The 22,778-nt window shown below is 37.0% G+C and overlaps 1 protein-coding gene across 1 annotated transcript in view; it reads left to right on the forward strand.

The window, feature by feature from the left end:
* Window positions 1-22,778, forward strand: part of LOC122399674 (armadillo repeat-containing protein gudu) — a 307,238-nt gene that overhangs the window by 19,284 nt on the left and 265,176 nt on the right. Inside the window, exons 3-4 of the mRNA XM_043400525.1 lie at window positions 17,986-18,189; window positions 19,057-19,143. Of these exons, the coding sequence (XP_043256460.1) occupies window positions 17,986-18,189; window positions 19,057-19,143 (291 nt within the window). The remainder of the gene's footprint in view (window positions 1-17,985; window positions 18,190-19,056; window positions 19,144-22,778) is intronic.

Genomic DNA, 22,778 nt, shown 5'->3' on the forward strand with positions numbered 1-22,778 from the left:
AGATAAATGGTTCGATGAGCATTATATCTGTAGGCCTTTAAATTTTTTTTAGATGCAGCAGTGCATGTGCAATTAACAATTGCATCATTTCTTTAAATTGAAATGCATATTTTTGTTTACACAGATCGATTCTTCTGTTCATTCTACGTAAAAAATGATTAGGGTACCATGGCAAAAAAATTATTAGATCTCGAGATATTTTCAAAAAATGTCTTTATTGAAGATGCTCAAACGCTTCTCCATTACATTCTAAACATTTCTGATAACATTTTTTTATTGTTTGCATAATTGCGTTTAAATTATCTGCAGTTATTGCTGCACATTCCAGTATGATTCTTTCTCTCAGATTCTCTACAGAATCTATGGGATTTGAATAAATTCTATCTTTCAAATAACCCCACAGAAAAAAGTCAAGGGGACTTAAATCAGGTGAACGGGCTGGCCATCGTATTGATGTATTTGTTGCGATAACGTTATTGCAAAACTTATTTTTTAGAAACCGCACTTTTTCAAATTCTTAGTTTTCGTACTCGAGTTACGGTATGTGAATTGCTACTGAATGATGAAATGCTTACTCGTACAAATTAGTTTCTGTTATGATAACAATGTCGAAAGGTTGTTTACCTTTACAACATAGTCATGAAGTGTTTGAGTATCTTCTTCAATAAAGACATTTTTTGAAAATATCTCGAGATCTAATAATTTTTTTGCCATGGTACCCTAATCATTTTTTACGTAGAATGAACAGAAGAATCGATCTGTGTAAACAAAAATATACATTTCAATTTAAAGAAATGATGCAATTGTTAATTGCACATGCACTGCTGCATCTAAAAAAAATTTAAAGGCCTACAGATATAATGCTCATCGAACCATTTATCTTTCTCCTTTGGCATTTTTAAGTAAATGCGATAATAACGGAGTTATGACTTGAAACAATTGCGTGGACCACCCTGTATATCCAAAAAAAGCAGGGCAGTGTCGTAATCATGAGCCTGTAGTGGCTAGCTCGCACAACAAAAGAAACATTTGGCGTGCAAATGCTAGCGTGGCTTACGACAAGCAAAGTCGAAAAGGCCACTTTTGAGAAAGCCGTTTCTTACGAGTTTTATTAGCCAGCATGTTTTTCGTCGAAGATTTCTAACGGCCTCAGTGGCATATTGCACATGTCATAAACCAGGGATTTCCGAAGGGCTGCAACGCCAGGTCAAGCGACCCTCGGCGGGTGACATCACCAGGCCTGGACTTGGAGGAAATTCCGCTGCATTGCCAAACTTCCGTCGACAAAGCTACCCCCACCGGGTCACATCGCCTTTCCCAAAAAGCGCGTCAAGGGCGCAAGGAGTAGGCGGTGACTTCGGAATTGCAAGATGCTTAATTGGTTAACTTCGACGCATCGGTTGAACCAATTAGGCGACTGCAAAGAGTTCGAGGAAAAAATTATTTTGTACAGAAGTCAGTCTTCGCCACGACACCCAGTGAACAACACCTTCAGAATAAAGAATACAAGGCGAACTTTGCGATTGCATTTAAGACCCATTCTTATCCTCACACGCAACCACCTCAGGCCTATACGTAGACGACTGCCTGTTGTTAGGAACAAGCGAACATGCAGTCGATGAAGAAATGCGAAAATTGGGAAAATATTTTGAATTGAAGGAAATAAAAGAAAAGAGGTTTTTAAATATACGAATACAAGAAGGCGGAGAAGGGATAGAGTTATCGCAAGTGGAGTATATTGAAGAAATTCTCCAAAAGTATGGTTTACAAGATTCAAGGCCAACGCTGACATCGATGGATACTCAACAGAATTTGGATGAACATCAAGATTTCCAAGAGGTAGACAGCATAATATTCCAGGAGATGTTGGGATCTTTGATGTATCTAGCAATAGGAACAAGGCCAGATATTGCATTTACGGTAAGTAATAAGAGATATAATAATGAGATATGTTTAAGCACTGATGCTAGTTGGAATAGTACGGAAGATGCAAAGTCATTTAGTGGATACGTAACAAAATTTGGAGGAATAACTTGCAAAAGCAATAAGCAGAAACTAGTAGTATTATCAACATGTAAGTTTGAAATTGTAGCAATGTGTGAAGGAGAGCAGACATTAAGTTGCGTACAAGGACTATTAGAAAGTCTAGGAGTACGAGTGCAAGAATGTGAAAAAGTATTAGAAACAGATAGTAGAGTTGCAATGGAATGGGTAATGAGAAGTAAGGTAACAAATAGAACCCGGCACATAAGTAGAAAATATCATTTCATCAAACAGGAACTATTAAATAATAATGTAAAATCGGAGCATTTAACAACGGATTTGCTGACGAAAGCTCTGGCCAAGGAAAAGATAGTTAAACATAGTAATAACTTAGGTCTGTACTTTCTGTGAAACCGACATGCAGCCATGAGGGAGGAATGTTACAGATATAAGTTGGCAGCCATTGTGAGTTGGCAAGAGTGGCTGCACGCCAGTTGAGGCAGTGTGGCCAGATCGGGCATAATTGAGTGCATCGAAATCGACAACAGTGACGACGAACTTCCTTAGCGTCTAACGGAATGGTGGGGATAGCAGGCATACACTATCGCACGAGCCACGTGTACGTGAGCTCGGCACTTCGCACAACTTCGGGAAATCGATAAAGAACGATAGTGTGAGCCTTTCCTTCTTGCTCTTGTAAAAGACAAAACAACTGAAATACGACCTCGCGATAAGTGGCATACGATTCCAAGTCTCGACTGCCCCAGCATTTTTACTTTCCGACCTATATGTAAGGTATAAGGAAATTTATAAAGTATCATAATGAAAAAAAATTTTGAAGTTTTTTTTTAGCGGAAATACACGTTTTAGGACCCCCTCATCATATTGTGACTACTACAAAAAAACATATTTTTTTTTTGTTCCTATGCTATTGACATGATTGCGTCTAAACGGCTGAATGAATTTCAATGAAACTTAACATTTAAGTTTTATGTTCTCGTTTTAAGGTCTCATTCTATTTTAAGCGTGATCAGCTCCCATATAATGATGATTATACGTTTTTAGTTTTATAATTATTTCGATACATACACATCATTTGTAACAAATTTTTAAAGCGATTTATATAAATCTTAAGAAGGATTAAGATCAAATATATTTTTCTCCTATCTTTCCTAGACAGGAAAAATTAAACGAAATCTTATGCCTTGCATACCTACCTAAACCACATAAAAAACGTATTCCACAAATATTTTAGAATAATGTTGTTCAAAGCAGTCTTACTCGTAAAGGGTTAATTAAGGGTTAATTAAAATGAAAAACCACTCTTAGCCAGTACCGTGCACGCTACAGAAATAGATTACTACTGACTTTTCCCACTATGTTTTTTAATAACCGTATCAAATTGTTACACACAATCAAATGTTATATATTTGACTTAACTTTACATAACAAAATAATTGTAACGATAGGTAAAAGAATAACGTGCACGCTACCGTTCAATGGAAACCACGGGAAGGTGGTGGTCACTTCCATCAGGAGGGAAATGTAAAAAATTGTTATTTCTTTGTAACATTATCACATGCCGTATATTAAAATGTTTTTATTAATGTAATGAAATTACAATATAATGAAAAACTAACTCGTGAATGCATTAATTTTTATTAATATACACACGAGCCATAAAAATGGAAAAATGATATAATTGTTTACATTTCCAAAGGATGGGATGTCGGGATAGGACGTTTGCGATTAAACTGGCACGTTATGTCGTGCATTGTTGCTCTTACGGTACCGTGACGTAAGTGTAACAAGGCGCGACATTCTACGTCATAGCCACACTATCTACAGCAAGCAATTTCACTAACTAAAAATATACGGCAAAATATAAGCAAATAAATGAAGAAAAAAAATGATAGTTAGAGCAAGCAGAATAGTATTTACAGCAAGCGAAATACGTAAAAAAAGTAACAACGCGAGACAAATTGAACGACTATTTACATATTAGCGATGTCCAAAAAAAAATATTTTGGACATCACTAACAAGACTGCGGTTGCAGTGTAAGCGCTTTCGCGTGTCGTTATGGCACATACATACATGCATCACACCTTGTTGCGCCTACGTCGCATGAAAACGTTTATACTGTTATTGCAGCCTAATAGTACGAATTTACTATAAAGCTTTTCTCTGGAGAGAAAAATCTCTCTAGAGAAAAGCTCTGTAGTAAATCGGTACCTTAATTTTCCTCATATGACGTAGCGGGAAAATTCTCAAAGTTATTGTCATATGTTGCGTTTAATCTTAAATTACACTTTTGCTTCTTAGCAAATCTATGATATAAATTTTTGGAATACAATAGAGCTAGATGATCGTCATCTACCTCCATGGGTTGAGAGTTTTCCCTCTGCGCCTTTAACGAAGATTTCACAACACAAATAGAGTTGACGCTGGCCGAAGAAAGTTTATTCCGTTTCTTTGTTTTTATGTCAGGTAACATGGAAAACAATCTTTCTGCATCGGCATTGGAATTTGGAAGTGATCTAATTGTATTTACTAATTTCATCAATTCAGGAAATTTAATTTTATAGTCCAAATTTCGCGTTAATAAAATTGTTTTCCAGAAACCATCGAATTTCATCTCGATAAGCGTCTGTCTACCTTTCGTTGTAAATTCCAAAGGCAATACTGACCATTCTGTTTGCAGTCCTTCTTCGTCGAAACCGCCGAATTTCTTAGCGATTAAGAGAACATTTCTGAAGGAAATGTCTCTATTTGTATCATTTAATATAAAAGTTGGTTCAAAAACATACAACATGCTAAGAAATTCGTCATCGATTGCCAATTGATGACGAATTTCGTTTGCAGCTGTAATATAAAACATTAAACAATTTTTCCTTACGGTTTCTACGATGTCGGACTTGCCTTCTGCATTCAGTTGATGCAGAAAATTAAGACACTCTGTTCCTAAATTTATACTATTAAATGAGAGTTGATTTTCGACTACAGAAAAATTCATCATTCTTACTAAATCCATGTGTTTCAAAAGCTGCGGTTTCAGAAAATTGCGTAATATATCTCATAAAAGTTCTGCCGCAGTCTTTTGAAGCAAATGAATTCTTGTCTCTTGAGTTTGAAAGAAAATGCTAAATTTATAAAAAAACTCAAGAGCGTAATTTAGAAAATAAAGATATGCTTTGGCCTCTGGATTTTGCATCGAGATTAACAGACGTTCCCCGGACTCTGATTTCTCGCTTATTGTCAATTCTTGCAAAAAAAGCAATACAGAGTCCCAATTCTCTAAAAGTGTAACTACGGATGTATAATGCGATAACCATCGCGTAGATATAGCCCAGTTCCCATAGGTTTTTAAAAGGCAATAATTAGAAATAAAGTTCTATTGAATGAATAGCAGCATATAGACGTCAATTTAATATATTTCATTTTGCAGAAATGAATTTAGAGGGGAATCAAAAAAAAGGAAAGAAGAATATAGACGTTCTAATATATGGCATGTGATAATGTTACAAAGAAATAACAATTTTTTACATTTCCCTCCTGATGGAAGTGACCACCACCTTCCCGTGGTTTCCATTGAACGGTAGCGTGCACGTTATTCTTTTACCTATCGTTACAATTATTTTGTTATGTAAAGTTAAGTCAAATATATAACATTTGATTGTGTGTAACAATTTGACACGGTTATTAAAAAACATAGTGGGAAAAGTCAGTAGTAATCTATTTCTGTAGCGTGCACGGTACTGGCTAAGAGTGGTTTTTCATTTTAATTAACCCTTAATTAACCCTTTACGAGTAAGACTGCTTTGAACAACATTATTCTAAAATATTTGTGGAATACGTTTTTTATGTGGTTTAGGTAGGTATGCAAGGCATAAGATTTCGTTTAATTTTTCCTGTCTAGGAAAGATAGGAGAAAAATATATTTGATCTTAATCCTTCTTAAGATTTATATAAATCGCTTTAAAAATTTGTTACAAATGATGTGTATGTATCGAAATAATTATAAAACTACAGACGTATAATCATCATTATATGGGAGCTGATCACGCTTAAAATATAATGAGACCTTAAAACGAGAACATAAAACTTAAATGTTAAGTTTCATTGAAATTCATTCAGCCGTTTAGACGCAATCATGTCAATAGCATAGGAACAAAAAAAAAATATGTTTTTTTGTAGTAGTCACAATATGATGAGGGGGTCCTAAAACATGTATTTCCGCTAAAAAAAAACTTCAAAATTTTTTTTCATTATGATACTTTATAAATTTCCTTATACCTTACATATAGGTCGGAAAGTAAAAATGCTGGGGCAGTCGAGAATTGGAATCGTATGCCACTTATCGCGAGGTCGTATTTCAGTTGTTTTGTCTTTTACAAGAGCAAGAAGGAAAGGCTCACACTATCGTTCTTTATCGATTTCCCGAAGTTGTGCGAAGTGCCGAGCTCACGTACACGTGGCTCGTGCGATAGTGTATGCCTGCTATCCCCACCATTCCGATAGACGCTAAGGAAGTTCGTCGTCACTGTTGTCGATTTCGATGCACTCAATTACAGTGTGGCCAGATCTGGCATAATTGAGTGCATCGAAATCGACAACAGTGACGACAAACTTCCTTAGCGTCTAATGGAGTGGTGGGGATAGCAGGCATATGCTACCGCACGAGCCACGTGTACGTGAGCTCGGCGCTTGCGCACAACTTCGGGAAATCGATAAAGAACGTTAGTGTGAGCCTTTCCTTCTTGCTCTTGTAAAAGACAAAACAACTGAAATACGACCTCGCGATAAGTGGCATACGATTCCATGCCTCGACTGTCCCAGCATTTTTACTTTCCGACCTATGTAAGGTATAAGGAAATTTATAAAGTATCATAATGGAAAAAAAATTTCGAAATTTTTTTTTAGCGGAAATACACGTTTTAGGACCCCCTCATCATATTGTGACTACTACAAAAAAACATATTTTTTTTTTGTTCCTATGCTATTGACATGATTGCATCTAAACGGCTGAACGAATTTCAATGATACTTAACATTTAAGTTGTATGTTCTCGTTTCAAGGTCTCATTAGATTTTGAGCGTGATCAGCTCCCATATAATGATGATTATACGTTTTTAGTTTTATAATTATTTCGATACATATACATCACTTGTAACAAATTTTTAAAGCGATTTATATAAATCTTAAGAAGGATTAAGATCAAATATACTTTTCTCCTATCTTTTCTAGAAAGGAAAAATTAAACGAAATCTTATGCATTGCATACCTACCTAAACCACATTAAAAACGTATTCCACAAATATTTTAGAATAATGTTGTTCAAAGCAGTCTTACCCGTAAAGGGTTAATTAAGGGTTAATTAAAATGAAAAACCACTCTTAGCCAGTACCGTGCACGCTACAGAAATAGATTACTACTGACTATTCCCACTATGTTTTTTAATAACCGTATCAAATTGTTACACACAATCAAATGTTATATATTTGACTTAACTTTACATAACAAAATAATTGTAACGATAGGTAAAACAATAACGTGCACGCTACCGTTCAATGGAAACCACGGGAAGGTGGTGGTCACTTCCATCAGGAAGGAAATGTAAAAAATTGTTATTTCTTTGTAACATTATCACATGCCGTATATTAAAATGTTTTTATTAATGTAATGAAATTACAATATAATGAAAAACTAACTCGTGAATGCATTAATTTTTATTAATATACACACGAGCCATAAAAATGGAAAAATGATATAATTGTTTACATTTCCAAAGGATGGGATGTCGGGATAGGACGTTTGCGATTAAGCTGGCACGTTATGTCGTGCATTGTTACTCTTACGGTACCGTGACGTAAGTGTAACAAGGCGCGACATTCTACGTCATAGCCACACTATCTACAGCAAGCAATTTCACTAACTAAAAATATACGGCAAAATATAAGCAAATAAATGAAGAAAAAAAATGATAGTTAGAGCAAGCAGAATAGTATTTACAACAAGCGAAATACGTAAAAAAAGTAACAACGCGAGACAAATTGAACGACTATTTACATATTAGCGATGTCCAAAAAAAAATATTTTGGACATCACTAACAAGACTGCGGTTGCAGTGTAAGCGCTTTCGCGTGACGTTATGGCACATACATGCATCACACCTTGTTGCGCCTACGTCGCGGTACCGTTGACGTAACAAGACCAGTCTACCGCGACGTCGCATGAAAACGTTTATACTGTCATTGCAGCCTAATAGTACGAATTTACTAAAGAGCTTTTCTCTGGAGAGAGAAATCTCTCTAGAGAAAAGCTCTGTAGTAAATCGGTACCTTAATTTTCGTCATATGACGTAGCGGGAAAATTCTCAAAGTTATTGTCATATGTTGCGTTTAATCTTAAATTACACTTTTGCTTCTTAGCAAATCTATGATATAAATTTTTGGAATACAATAGAGCTAGATGATCGTCATATACCTCCATGGGTTGAGAGTTTTCCCTCTGCGCCTTCAACGAAGATTTCACAACGCAAATAGAGTTGACGCTGGCCGAAGAAAGTTTATTCCGTTTCTTTGTTTTTATGTCAGGTAACATGGAAAACAATCTTTCTGCATCGGCATTGGAATTTGGAAGTGATCTAATTGTATTTACTAATTTCATCAATTCAGGAAATTTAATTTTATAGTCCAAATTTCGCGTTAATAAAATTGTTTTCCACAAACCATCGAATTTCATCTCGATAAGCGTCTGTCTACCTTTCGTTGTAAATTCCAAAGGCAATACTGACCATTCTGTTTGCAGTCCTTCTTCGTCGAAACCGCCGAATTTCTTAGCGATTAAGAGAACATTTCTGAAGGAAATGTCTCTATTTGTATCATTTAATATAAAAGTGGGTTCAAAAACATACAAGTTGCTAAGAAATTCGTCATCGATTGGCAATCGATACATTAAACAATTTTTCCTTACGGTTTCTACGATGTCGGACTTGCCTTCTGCATTCAGTTGATGCAGAAAATTAAGACACTCTGTTCCTAAATTTATACTATTAAATGGGAGTTGATTTTCGAATACAGAAAAATTCATCATTCTTACTAAATCCATGTGTTTCAAAAGCTGCGGTTTCAGAAAATTGAGTAATATATCGCATAAAAGTTCTGCCGCAGTCTTTTGAAGCAAATGAATTCTTGTCTCTTGAGTTTGAAAGAAAATGCTAAATTTATAAAAAAACTCAAGAGCGTAATTTAGAAAATAAAGATATGCTTTGGCCTCTGGATTTTGCATCGAGATTAACAGACGTTCCCCGGACTCTGATTTCTCGCTTATTGTCAATTCTTGCAAAAAAAGCAATACAGAGTCCCAATTCTCTAAAAGTGTAACTACGGATGTATAATGCGATAACCATCGCGTAGAACACAATTTTAAAATTTTTTTGTCGGTTGTTTGAAAACATTGCTGAAATTCGCGGAATATAGCCGAACGTTTGGGACTACTGTATATGAAAGTTGCTACTTTTCGTAACAACTCCTCGCACATGTCTGGAATGGTATTGCACGCTTCGCGCACTACCATTGCAGACAGATGACACGGACAGCGGAGAGTCAAAAATTTGTCCCTGCATTTTGTTGCAAGCTTTGTCATAAAGGACGAGTGTCGCCCTGTCATGACAGCAGCGTTGTCACATGACAACGCGACAATATTTTCGAACGGAATTTCTCTTTCTATCATGGCAATTTCAAATGTTTTAAATAAATTATCTGCGCCACAATTTCTGGCATCAAGATGTAATAATTCTACCAATTCCGTTCGAACATCCAAAGTCTCGGGTGCAACATAACGAACAAGAAACGTCATCCATTTCTTGTTGGTCGAGTCGGATGTTTCGTCAATATAAATAGAAAATTTAGTGTTTTGTAAAACACTAGAAATACGTTTTGTTTCTAAAGGATACAAAACGTTTGATATAATATTTGAACACTTTGTTCGACCGAACGACATATGTTTCAAGACATCAGGATCTTGCCCAATGTCTTTGAAAACTTCAAGAATCCAGATTTTATCCTTTCATCCAACGACAGAGGCGATTCTTCGGATTGCGTCGTAAAATTATTATTCAAATTGTCTGCGTTATCGTTACTCTTTTTATAATTCTCAATGTGACACTGAGAATCTGCATGATTATAGATCGTCGATAATCGACATGAAAATTGTTTGTTGCAAACTGAACAGAACCATGAATAAGGGTCGCCGTCGACTTTATGCAACCATGGCTTGAAATAATCATTCTCAAGCCATTGAGGCATAAAAGTCCTTTTAGAAGTACTATTTTTTTTATGACACCCAGATTCTCCGTGTCTATACACGTTTGAGAAACCGCAAGAATAAGACTTATTGCATAAAGTACAATAAAAACGACTTCTATCATGGGGTACTGCACGTATCCATGATTTAAATCTATGATCATTTATCCATGAAGATAAAAAACCGCGCTTACACTTATTCTTCGATTTCACAACCGTTTCCATGATATAAAAGCAGAAAAGCGAAAGAACAGAAAATTACAGAATACCTACGCGAAAGCTTTTTTTCAATTTAAATGTCTCAGAATGACCTACGGCACGTACCTTTAAATTTCTCCTGTTGTTCGTCCTCGTCGACCGAATTCAACTGACTCAAGAGAAACAGCAGTGGCTCGAGCACGTGGCGATAGTGTTTTGTTTATACTGCTCGCGCATCGATGGGCCGTTGAAATGCCCGGACGAAGAAAGGACGTAGATATATATAGCCCAGTTCCCATAGGTTTTTAAAAGGCAATAATTAGAAATAAAGTTCTATTGAATGAATAGCAGTATACAGGGTGTCCCGTAAATAGTGTAAGAAACGGAAATGGGGGGTAGGTGAGACAATTCTAAGCAACAATTTCCTTTGCAAAAATGTCGGATGGGGCTTCGTTTTTGAATTATTAACGAAAAACACTGACCAATCACGGCGCTCGCCTTCCGCGCGCTCAGGGCCGTCCGACCTCGGAGAGCCACCGCGCCGGGTAGGTAGCAAGATGCGCGTTGAAAATACATCGAGGAACGAGTACAAATAATTAAAAATACTACCACTGCAACTGTTACCTAATTCGTGAATTACTACGTAATTAGTACGTAAATTACTAAATGGAATTTACTTTTTATTAATTATTTGTATTCGCTGTTTCCAAGGAAGAAGGAATAAAATCTCGGAATTTTTAGAAAATTAACCCTTCGCACCCGAGTGACGCTTCTCGCCAGAGTGTTTTAAAATTAAAATAAGAATTATTATCAGAAAATTAAAATAAATACGGTAAGAACCATTTGTAACCGTTTGTTATTAAAAACTGTACTGAAAAAGCAGACTGGATTTCTGCGTACCGAAACATTCCTCGAATGCAAAGGGTTAATAGAGAAATAATTGAAATTCGACTTACCCATTCATTTGCAAGTTGACCTACTGCGCTGACAATAGGGCCCGGCCAATGCACCGCTGTCGATCACGGCAAGGTCGAAGACCCGAACGAAAATCAGCTGATGGGCCAGCCCGGTCACTGTACCTGCTTCTCACCCCGAAAACACTTCACAGCACGGTCACTAACAATTTTCACTTTCACTTTTCACTTTCGCATACCGATGCGTTCCGTTGCACCCTTCTTCGATTGTTGCTTCTTCCTGGGTTGATAACGGTGCCTGGATGTTGCTCCCTCCTGAATTGTTGTTCCTTCCTGGATTGTTGCTTCTTCGAACCTTGCTCCTTTCAGGATTGTTGTTCCTTTTCGCTGGGATAATGGGCACGATACGTGCGGGCGGCTTTCTTCGCGTTCCCCTTGGACTCCGCGAAAACGAAGAACGTATGATAATACTCTGCGTTTACGCGTTCCATCGCGTGCGTCCGCTTCTGTTCAGAAACGCGTAGGTTCTGTGAAAAATTTTGACTGACAAATTGCATTTCCCTCCCCGAAAAAGTTCCAGGTAAGGCAACCTATTGTCGCGCGATTCGGAATTACCTGCGATCGGCGAACGTGCAGACCATGCTTTTGCCGTGTATCGCACAAAGCCAAACGTCTCTTCGGCTAGTTGACCCTGGCGGAGTTATTTTTTTATTACTGCAAAACTGCCGCAAATGTTTGCTGCTAACCGTGCGTTCGACTCTTCTATTCGAATTTTTATGATTCACCGTGAATATTTTTTCATGGAAAATTTGTTGTAAAAAAGAAAGAAGAATATACCATGAAAAATTCCATGCTTTTAAATTTTAAGAGTATAAAATAAAAAGGTATTGTTTATAAAAAATAATCCACAAAGAAGGAGGCAGTTACATAATAGATAATATGCGATAATAAAAAATATTGGAGCAACAAAAAACAAAAATATTTAACATAAATATTAAATAATATTTCTTCTAGTTTTTATTTCTGAAATAAAAATTCCAAGAAGAAATATTTTTTAATATTTTCGTTAAATATTTTTGTTGTACAATTAAATATGTTTTGTGTACAAAAATATTCACGGTGAATCATAAAAATTCGAATAGAAGAGTCGAACGCACGGTTAGCAGCAAACATTTGCGGCAGTTTTGCAGTAATAAAAAAATAACTCCGCCAGGGTCAACTAGCCGAAGAGACGTTTGGCTTTGTGCGATACACGGCAAAAGCATGGTCTGCACGTTCGCCGATCGCAGGTAATTCCGAATCGCGCGACAATAGGTTGCCTTACCTGGAACTTTTTCGGGGAGGGAAATGCAATTTGTCAGTCAAAATTTTTCACAGAACCTACGCGTTTCTGAACAGAAGCGGACGCACGCGATGGAACGCGTAAACGCCGAGTATTATCATACGTTCTTCGTTTTCGCGGAGTCCAAGGGGAACGCGAAGAAAGCCGCCCGCACGTATCGTGCCCATTATCCCAGCGAAAAAGAACAACAATCCTGAAGGGAGCAAGGTTCGAAGAAGCAACAATCCAGGAAGGAACAACAATTCAGGGAGCAACAACAATTCAGGAGGGAGCAACATCCAGGCACCGTTATCAACCCAGGAAGAAGCAACAATCGAAGAAGGGTGCAACGGAACGCATCGGTATGCGAAAGTGAAAAGTGAAAGTGAAAATTGTTAGTGACCGTGCTGTGAAGTGTTTTCGGGGTGAGAAGCAGGTACAGTGACCGGGCTGGCCCATCAGCTGATTTTCGTTCGGGTCTTCGACCTTGCCGTGATCGACAGCGGTGCATTGGCCGGGCCCTATTGTCAGCGCAGTAGGTCAACTTGCAAATGAATGGGTAAGTCGAATTTCAATTATTTCTCTATTAACCCTTTGCATTCGAGGAATGTTTCGGTACGCAGAAATCCAGTCTGCTTTTTCAGTACAGTTTTTAATAACAAACGGTTACAAATGGTTCTTACCGTATTTATTTTAATTTTCTGATAATAATTCTTATTTTAATTTTAAAACACTCTGGCGAGAAGCGTCACTCGGGTGCGAAGGGTTAATTTTCTAAAAATTCCGAGATTTTATTCCTTCTTCCTTGGAAACAGCGAATACAAATAATTAATAAAAAGTAAATTCCATTTAGTAATTTACGTACTAATTACGTAGTAATTCACGAATTAGGTAACAGTTGCAGTGGTAGTATTTTTAATTATTTGTACTCGTTCCTCGATGTATTTTCAACGCGCATCTTGCTACCTACCCGGCGCGGTGGCTCTCCGAGGTCGGACGGCCCTGAGCGCGCGGAAGGCGAGCGCCGTGATTGGTCAGTGTTTTTCGTTAATAATTCAAAAACGAAGCCCCATCCGACATTTTTGCAAAGGAAATTGTTGCTTAGAATTGTCTCACCTACCCCCCATTTCCGTTTCTTACACTATTTACGGGACACCCTGTATAGAGGTCAATTTAATATATTTCATTTTGCAGAAATGAATTTAGAGGGGAATCAAAAAAAAAGGAAAGAAGAATATAGACGTTCTAATATATGGCATGTGATAATGTTACAAAGAAATAACAATTTTTTACATTTCCCTCCTGATGGAAGTGACCACCACCTTCCCGTGGTTTCCATTGAACGGTAGCGTGCACCTTATTGTTTTACCTATCGTTACAATTATTTTGTTATGTAAAGTTAAGTCAAATATATAACATTTGATTGTGTGTAACAATTTGATACGGTTATTAAAAAACATAGTGAGAAAAGTCAGTAGTAATCTATTTCTGTAGCGTGCACGGTACTGGCTAAGAGTGGTTTTTCATTTTAATTAACCCTTAATTAACCCTTTACGAGTAAGACTGCTTTGAACAACATTATTCTAAAATATTTGTGGAATACGTTTTTTATGTGGTTTAGGTAGGTATGCAAGGCATAAGATTTCGTTTAATTTTTCCTGTCTAGGAAAGATAGGAGAAAAGTATATTTGATCTTAATCCTTCTTAAGATTTGTGGCGTCGCCTCCCATGCTCGCCACCAGAGGGGTCGCGCTCTCACAAGCGCTCGACCGACCCCTCCGTTGCTATATATACACTCCTCGAACGACTTCCCAATATCCCAGTCGTCTAAGGCAGGGCCTGCTAGAAAGCCTTACTGATGAGTCCACTGGCAGGCCCGGACGAAACGCGCCCCCTCCTTTCCTTTTCTGTCCTCCTACGAATTCCCACGAGTTCCCTAACAGCAGCGAAGCAGCGCCACAATTGGTGACCCGGACGATGAATTGGACAACTAGGAAGCAGCTCGAGAATTTTCCAGGAAACCGCAGACCCGCACGCAGCGTAGGACGAAGGAGGCAGCGCCGAACAACCGTGTCTAATCGTACTAGCAAATAGCTCTTTCGTAATCCCTCTCCTAAGGTGGCCTTTCGTTCACTCGATCGCTCGGTCCTGACCAAATCTACCTGACGAGGCCGTCGTCTCCAGGAGGAGACAGATTGGCAGGATTCAAAAGCAAGCAGCAATAGCACGCATAGTGGGGCCACAGGTAGGACAGCAGCATATACGCTCGATGACTTCAGCAGCGCAAGGCACGAGAACGACTCGCCGCGCCAGACGATCAGAGAACGACCACGCAGCAGCAGAAAGCACGCATATCCTACGGCGCAATAGAATCGAAGTTCTAGCCAGGATCAGAAAAATCTCCAGTGATGATCGTCAATCGAGATAGAGGCGCTATACGAAGACACGACGACGACAAGTCCCAGAGGAACGGAACAACTGTAGATAATGTACATAGTATTCGATAAGTCCTGTAAATAGTAGACTTAATCCGGTATCGTTAGCACTGGCAGGGGGGTAATGTGGCGTCGCCTCCCATGCTCGCCACCAGAGGGGTCGCGCTCTCACAAGCGCTCGACCGACCCCTCCGTTGCTATATATACACTCCTCGAACGACTTCCCAATATCCCAGTCGTCTAAGGCAGGGCCTGCTAGAAAGCCTTACTGATGAGTCCACTGGCAGGCCCGGACGAAACGCGCCCCCTCCTTTCCTTTTCTGTCCTCCTACGAATTCTCACGAGATCCCCTACCCGCAGCGAAGCAGCGCCACAGATTTATATAAATCGCTTTAAAAATTTGTTACAAATGATGTATATGTATCGAAATAATTATAAAACTACAGACGTATAATCATCATTATATGGGAACTGATCACGCTTAAAATATAATGAGACCTTAAAACGAGAACATAAAACTTAAATGTTAAGTTTCATTTAAATTCATTCAGCCGTTTAGACGCAATCATGTCAATAGCATAGGAACAGAAAAAAAATATGTTTTTTTGTAGTAGTCACAATATGATGAGGGGGTCCTAAAACGTGTATTTCCGCTAAAAAAAAATTTCGAAATATTTTTTTCGTTATTCCAATTCACTTATTGTTAGTCGTTGAGGAACAAAAAAAATGTCTTTTTTTTCAATAGTCACAATATGATCAGGGGGTCCCAAAACGTGTATTTCCGCTAAAAAAAAATCAAAATTTTTTTTCATTATGATACTTTATTTTCCTTATACCTTACATATAGGTCGGAAAGTAAAAATGCTGGGGCAGTCGAGACTTGGAATCGTATGCCGATTAACGCGAGGTCGTATTTCAGCTGTTTCTCTTTTACAAGAGCATGAAGGAAAGGCTCACACTAGCGTTCTTTATCGATTTGCCGAAGTTGTGCGAAGTGCCGAGCTCACGTACACGTGGCTCGTGCGGTAGTGTATGCCTGCTATCCCCACCATTCCGTTAGACGCTAAGGAAGTTCGTCGTCACTGTTGCCGATTTCGATGCACTCAATTATGCCAGATCTGGCCACACTGCTCAATTATGCCCGATCTGGCCACACTGAGTTGAGGTTTTGTGCGCGGACGTGTGGCACGTTTGCAGTCCGACCAAGAACGTTATGTAGTTTAGTTTTTTTTTGTAACCTCCATCTGTGTAATTCTATAATATATATCTTTAGTTTTGGCCTATAATGATTGTGTTTAAATATGCCTAAACCTTATACAACAGTATATTTCTTTTCTTTTTTGTGAAATCTTTAACAATTTATTTTTTATACTAAATTGCTATTTAGAATATTACTATTTCTTTATACTACGTTTAATTTGTATAAAGATAATATTTCTTTAACTATTAAAAGTGTGCGTTTTCTTTATTTCCAACATTTGTTATTAAAAGTGTTTAAATCGAAAAAGATGGCAGAAATACAGTATAAGTTCTATTATACAAACCTCCACTATTCGGATGGTAAAAAATTATTTATTACATAAACTAAATATGAATAATAAAAACGTTAAAATGATGTAGTAACAGTTAATAACTTAAAAAATAAAATATACTGGCGTGCAAAATTTAGGGAACACTTTCATCGAAAAATTGCTGATATTTAAAGTATGATAACTTTGTAACAAAACATCATACAACAATTACTCTGAAGTCGTTTTAAAGCTTGAAGCCTCTATTTTCAGAATACTGTAGCAGTTTTCTCCAGGGTAATTTCTACGTCACGTGGGAGGGTGGAGAAGCGAGGGTTCTTTTTTCAAAAATTGTTCGATTTCAAACCACTGTATAGTACAATCATCACGGGTTTGAGGGCTGAAGACTCCCCTTTATAACGACCCCTCAAAAATTAATGTACGATTTTTTTTTTAGCCATTTTATTGTACTTTGAATGAGAAATGTGCCGCCGGCAGTACAAGCCAGTTTCAAGCGACTGTACAGTCGTTTGAAATCGAACAATTTAAAAAAAAAAATATCCTCGCTTTTCCACCCTCCCACGTGACGCAGAAATGACTCTGGAGAAAACTGCTAGAGGATTCTGAAAATAGAAGCTCTAAGCTTTAAAACGACTTCCGAATGATTGTTGTATGATGCTTTGTTACGAACTTATCACACTTTAGATATCAGCAATTTTTCGATGAAAATTTAGTGTTCCCTAAATTTTGCATGCCAGTGTATATCTTTATTAGGAAACATGGGGTTTTAGTTCAAAATTGAGATTTAAATACTTTTAAGGGTATTGCTTGTGAATTATTTTATTATTATTATTTTAAATATAAAATGATTAATATAAAAAAAGTTAGTGATATAGTATTCAAAAACTTCTTAAACTAAGCAATCGTGTTTTTCTATTATTTTAAATAATGGGAATTCTATTATATTAAATTAAAAACGCAACATAGTTGATTAAGACATAGAATATTATTAATTTATGTCTCATTTATAATATTTCTTCGAAAGCACAGATAATGAAAGTTTTATTGTATTACAAATATTACTTGCTTCCCCTTTTTAATAAAAGTATTTATTAAACTTGATTAATATTCTGTGTTTAATTTTAATTTTTTTTATCTAAAAATGATTTTCCAATGATTGATTTTCTATTTTAAAATTTCTCTGGAATTTATACTTGAAAATTTAGTGCAATCATTTTATTAGATCTATTCTACCTACAAACGAATTTTTACTCTTTTCTCTTGCTGAACTATAGGATTATAATATGTTTTTATGAAAATAGATAATACAGAAAGCCATTCAAGGGATGGGAGGTCTGGAAATTTTAGTGAATCTTCTTGAGACCAAAAATATAAAATGTCAAAATGGTTCACTATCAGTATTGCTCCAAATTGCAAGTTCCACAGAAATGCGGCGGTACCTAATCGATCTTGGTATTGTAACACCGTTGATTCAAATATTGAAGCATCCGGCTAGGGATATTCAAGTTAGTTTTTTATTTACTCAATATACATTTATATTAAAATTGTACAGCTACAATGTTTTACCTATACAAGCGAGAAACTTGCTCATGATGTAGTCAAATGTCGCATCCCCACTCTGTATCCCACTTCATATGAGCGATTCTCATAACGGCGCGCTCGGCGGACCGTCATCGAACATTGTAACACGATACGGGTTCAAATTATTAGTAAGACAACACTAGTGCAATAATAAAAGTTTTTTATTTTCATTTTTCTCGTTTTGAAACATTTAACATATTTACCATTACCATCAACATATTCATGACACTTTTCTGATTAAAATGACACCAAATATGATATACAATTCAAGTGATATTTATCAATGTAATAAACGATCAAAAGCATTACATCGCTCAGTTCACTTCACGTCCTCTACTATATCGAAACACAGGCGATGTTTACGGTATTCTATACTGAATCAGTATTTCATTCTGTGACCTCTGTCAAGAGAGGTAGAGGTCAGAACTAGAATACCGATTCCGTATAGACTACCGTAAACATTCCCTGTGTTTCGATGCAGCTGAACCGAAACGAAGTAAAGGAAAGCGAATTCGGCGATGCTCGGGCGCTCAGTCCCTGTTTGTCATATGCTCGCTATTCTTTTCTGCGCTTGCCACCATCAGTGAGCGTCAACAAAGTATGAAGAATTGTTTCTCGTCTGCACTATAGGCGAACGTTGAGCCCCGAGAGCGTCGTTTATAGTATAGAGAAAATACTGTATTGTCTTGTCGAAAATATTAAAAAGTCTCACAAAAATTTGAAAAATTTTAATTTATTTAAATTTAAATTGACAATTACTATGATTTAATGGTTTATTTACTACCGTTAAGGTTCTAGCTGCTGAAACTATAGCCATCATCGCACGAATTAGGAAAGCGAGAAAGCAAATACGTATTCGAGGCGGTATTCCACTCATCGTAAGTTTTTCTCAATTTACAAGTAATCTTTTTACCAGCATTCACAGACTTTAATTTAAACATGCACCAATAATTGTAACTTTTAAAATATTTTAAAGAAACAAATTCATTCAGTATGAATCATCGATTTTAATTTAACCCATTGAGGACCAATGTTGCATTAATACGACATTATTTTATTTTTTTTAGTCAGTTTACATTATTGAATTCTATTTTTTAATGTTGTGTTGCGAAAGGATATTCCAATGATTTGCTTAATAATTATTTGACACAATTTCTTTTTCCAACCAAGTTTCACAATATTATTCTGTTTGAAGAAACTAGTATTATGATAAATTATTTTGTGTTTTTTTAACCATAGAAATGTTGTTTGTGCTTTGGAAATTCAAAAGTTCAATAAATACAAAATTTTGTTATAAATAAATAAACGATCATAAGTTTTGTAAATACATATATTAAAAATCGCTTTATTTTATTGCTCAATCTTTAATGGGTTAAATATATTTATTGTGCTGTAATATTTACATATAAAATTTGATTTTAATGCACGATAAATACTGTAAACTTTATTGCTTATAGAGTTTTCAGCTATACGTAGGTAAAATAATTATTTAAATATATTTAAGGTTTGAAATGAATACCATTATTTCCTGAAATGTGAAATATTATGTAAATCAATTCCCCACTCCTCCTCCTGTTGCAGTCCGCTGGCTCACAGGTATCGATGGAAAACGGTGCCGAAGATCGGTGACAGCCAATCGGCGGATTGCAGCAAGAGTGGGGATGTAAACACTCTGTGCCTTCTTCTCGTGGAAGGACGATAGAATAACACATACGATAGATTTTATGGGTGCACGATGAGCAGAAAACTTTGAAAAACTGTCAAAATTTTAGATTTCATCAAGTCTTTATAAAACTTGGTAATTTAAGGTTACCGAGGTTGCTGATATCGAATATGAAATCAAAAATTTCAAATTCAAAATGGCGATATCATTCCGCAGATATAATGGCTCGCGAAGTAATTTATATCTTTTTTGATGGTCAAAAGCTTTTATGGACATTTTTTAAAACATAAACTGAGCTTCTATAACACATTTCGTTTAAATATATATGAGGGAATGTTACAAAGTAGGTGCGCGCAGGAGCGCGTATGCCGTGTGTGTGCGTGAGGACAGTGGACGATCGTCCTTGTTCGTCCACGACGAGTCAGTCGCTAAGGTGGAGTCAAAGAAGAAGCACGTGTGAAGGCCATCGGATCACCTATTGTATTCTCATTAAATATTGTTTCTCATTTAAGTGATTAGATAACCGTTTTTTCGTCACCCCTCTCTACCACATCCTACAAATGGGGGCTCGTCTGCCGAGAGGATAGTCGAGAAAACGGGTTAAAAGTGGAAAAGTTCGAGCGGTCATACTACGAAGTAACCATGAAGGCATAAAGTGATAAAGTGATAAAGTAAACTTAGTGGCGAATCAGTGGTGTCAGCGAATCGGAAAAAAAAGAAAATAAAAGTGACTTGTGAGTGAAAAAATAGAAGGAAATTGGTAAAACGGACGACGGAAATAACGACAGCGAAGAAACCGTAATGGCCAGCGAGGATGCGACGCAGAAAGAAGAGAAATTAAAAGGCAAAGAAATCGATAAAATGAAAATCAGTGAGCTACGCAAAAGGTTGAACGAACTGAGACTGGAAGCGACAGGTAAAAAAGCAGATTTAAGAGAAAGATTAAAGAACTACATGAAAAGCAAGGATGACATAGAAGAAGAAACTGAAGAATCTGAGGAAGACTCAGAAAGTGAAGACGAAGAATTTAATAAGGCCGAAAGCAAGCAATATAAAGGCAGATCGACGAGAAAAGCGTGCAGCGGACAATCCAGTATTTTTACAATTAAATATGTTGAGCAGTCCGTACCTTATTTTACAGGCGACGATAAGTTACCTATCAAAAAATGGATCGAAGATTTCGAAGACATGGGTACGTTATTGCAATGGAACGATCTACAGATGTTGATTTACGCAAAACACATGCTACGAGGGTCAGCGAAATAATTTATTACGGCAGAGGAAGGTATCCGATCATGGGGAGAATTGCATAACCGATTGGAAAAAGAATTTAAAACGGAGACAAATAGTGCTTTGGTACATTCAAAACTGTATAAACGGAAAAGATTGTCTCAAAAAACTGGACGACAATACATATATGCGAAGCGCGAAATAGCCAGCGAAGGTAACGTCGAAGAAGGTGCCCTTATCGAGTACATAATTAATGTATCAATCACGTACAATAAAAGAATTGAAAGCTAATCTAGAAATATACAACAAAATGAAAGAAAAGGCTGGAAAGAAGTTGAACTATGGCAAGAAAGAAGAAGTAAAAGAAAAGAAAGAGGCATCCGCTAAAACAAAGAAGCCTCGTTGCAACTCGTGTGGATTGCTAGAATACGACGCTAAGAATTGTCCAAATAAAGGTAAGGGGCCAAAATGTTTTAAATGTAACAATTTTGGACATACAGGGTGTTCGGCTACCTCTAGCAAAAATTTTAATGAGCGATAGTAGAGGCCAAAATAAGACGAAAATCAAGAATACTAATTTGTTGATGGAGGCTTCGTTGCAAAGTTATTAACATTTAAAGTTCCGCCTGTAGAATGACAATCCGGTAAACAGCTGCGTTCGCGCGGACGGTTGCGGCAGGCGAGTGCTAGTGGTTCTCACGCAGCATGAAAAATTCTGCTTACCGACATTATCGACAGCCTTAGATTTTTGTCCACTTATGGGAATGCGAACACCTTACGTTGAATAAGATTCAACCTGTCTTATGAAAATCCAGAAGGGCATATCAAAACTCGCCCGACGAGATTTTCACAGAGAAAGGGTGAATGCCAATTCCAATACACAATGTTGTGAACAAAAATCACCCATATGCGATTATACACGCCCCACGATTGATTACATTTTTAAATTGAAGTGTATTTGAAAAATTAATAACAGTTTTATTCGTAAGTAACTCGGAAGAATCGTGATACACGTACACGTAGACATTCACGAATAACATAATCGCGGTACGTGTTTATTTAATTGCATAGTGGTTAGTGCCTGAAAGGATTATTTGTGGATACTTGTGGACACTGTGGACAATCGTGGGGCGTGTATAATCGCATGTGGGTGATTTTTGTTCACAACATTGTGTATTGGAACTGGTATTCACCCTTTCTCTGTGAAAATCTCGTCGGGCGAGTTTTGATATGCCCTTCTGGATTTTCATAAGACAGGTTGAATCTTATTCAACGTAAGGTGTTCGCATTCCCATAAGTGGACAAAAATCTAAGGCTGTCGATAATGTCGGTAAGCAGAATTTTTCATGCTGCGTGAGAACCACTAGCACTCGCCTGCCGCAACCGTCCGCGCGAACGCAGCTGTTTACCGGATTGTCATTCTACAGGCGGAAATTTAAATGTTAATAACTTTGCAACGAAGCCTCCATCAACAAATTAGTATTCTTAATTTTCGTCTTATTTTGGCCTCTACTATCGCTCATTAAAATTTTTGCTACAGGTAGCCGAACACCCTGTATAGCGAACAAATGCACGGTAAAAGAAGGAAACAATACCGAACCTGCAAACGTAAATTGCATT

The sequence above is a fragment of the Colletes gigas genome, unplaced genomic scaffold (assembly GCF_013123115.1).
Source record: "Colletes gigas isolate AHSC1104 unplaced genomic scaffold, ASM1312311v1 Colletes_gigas_Sc00014, whole genome shotgun sequence".
Lineage (NCBI taxonomy): Eukaryota > Metazoa > Arthropoda > Insecta > Hymenoptera > Colletidae > Colletes > Colletes gigas.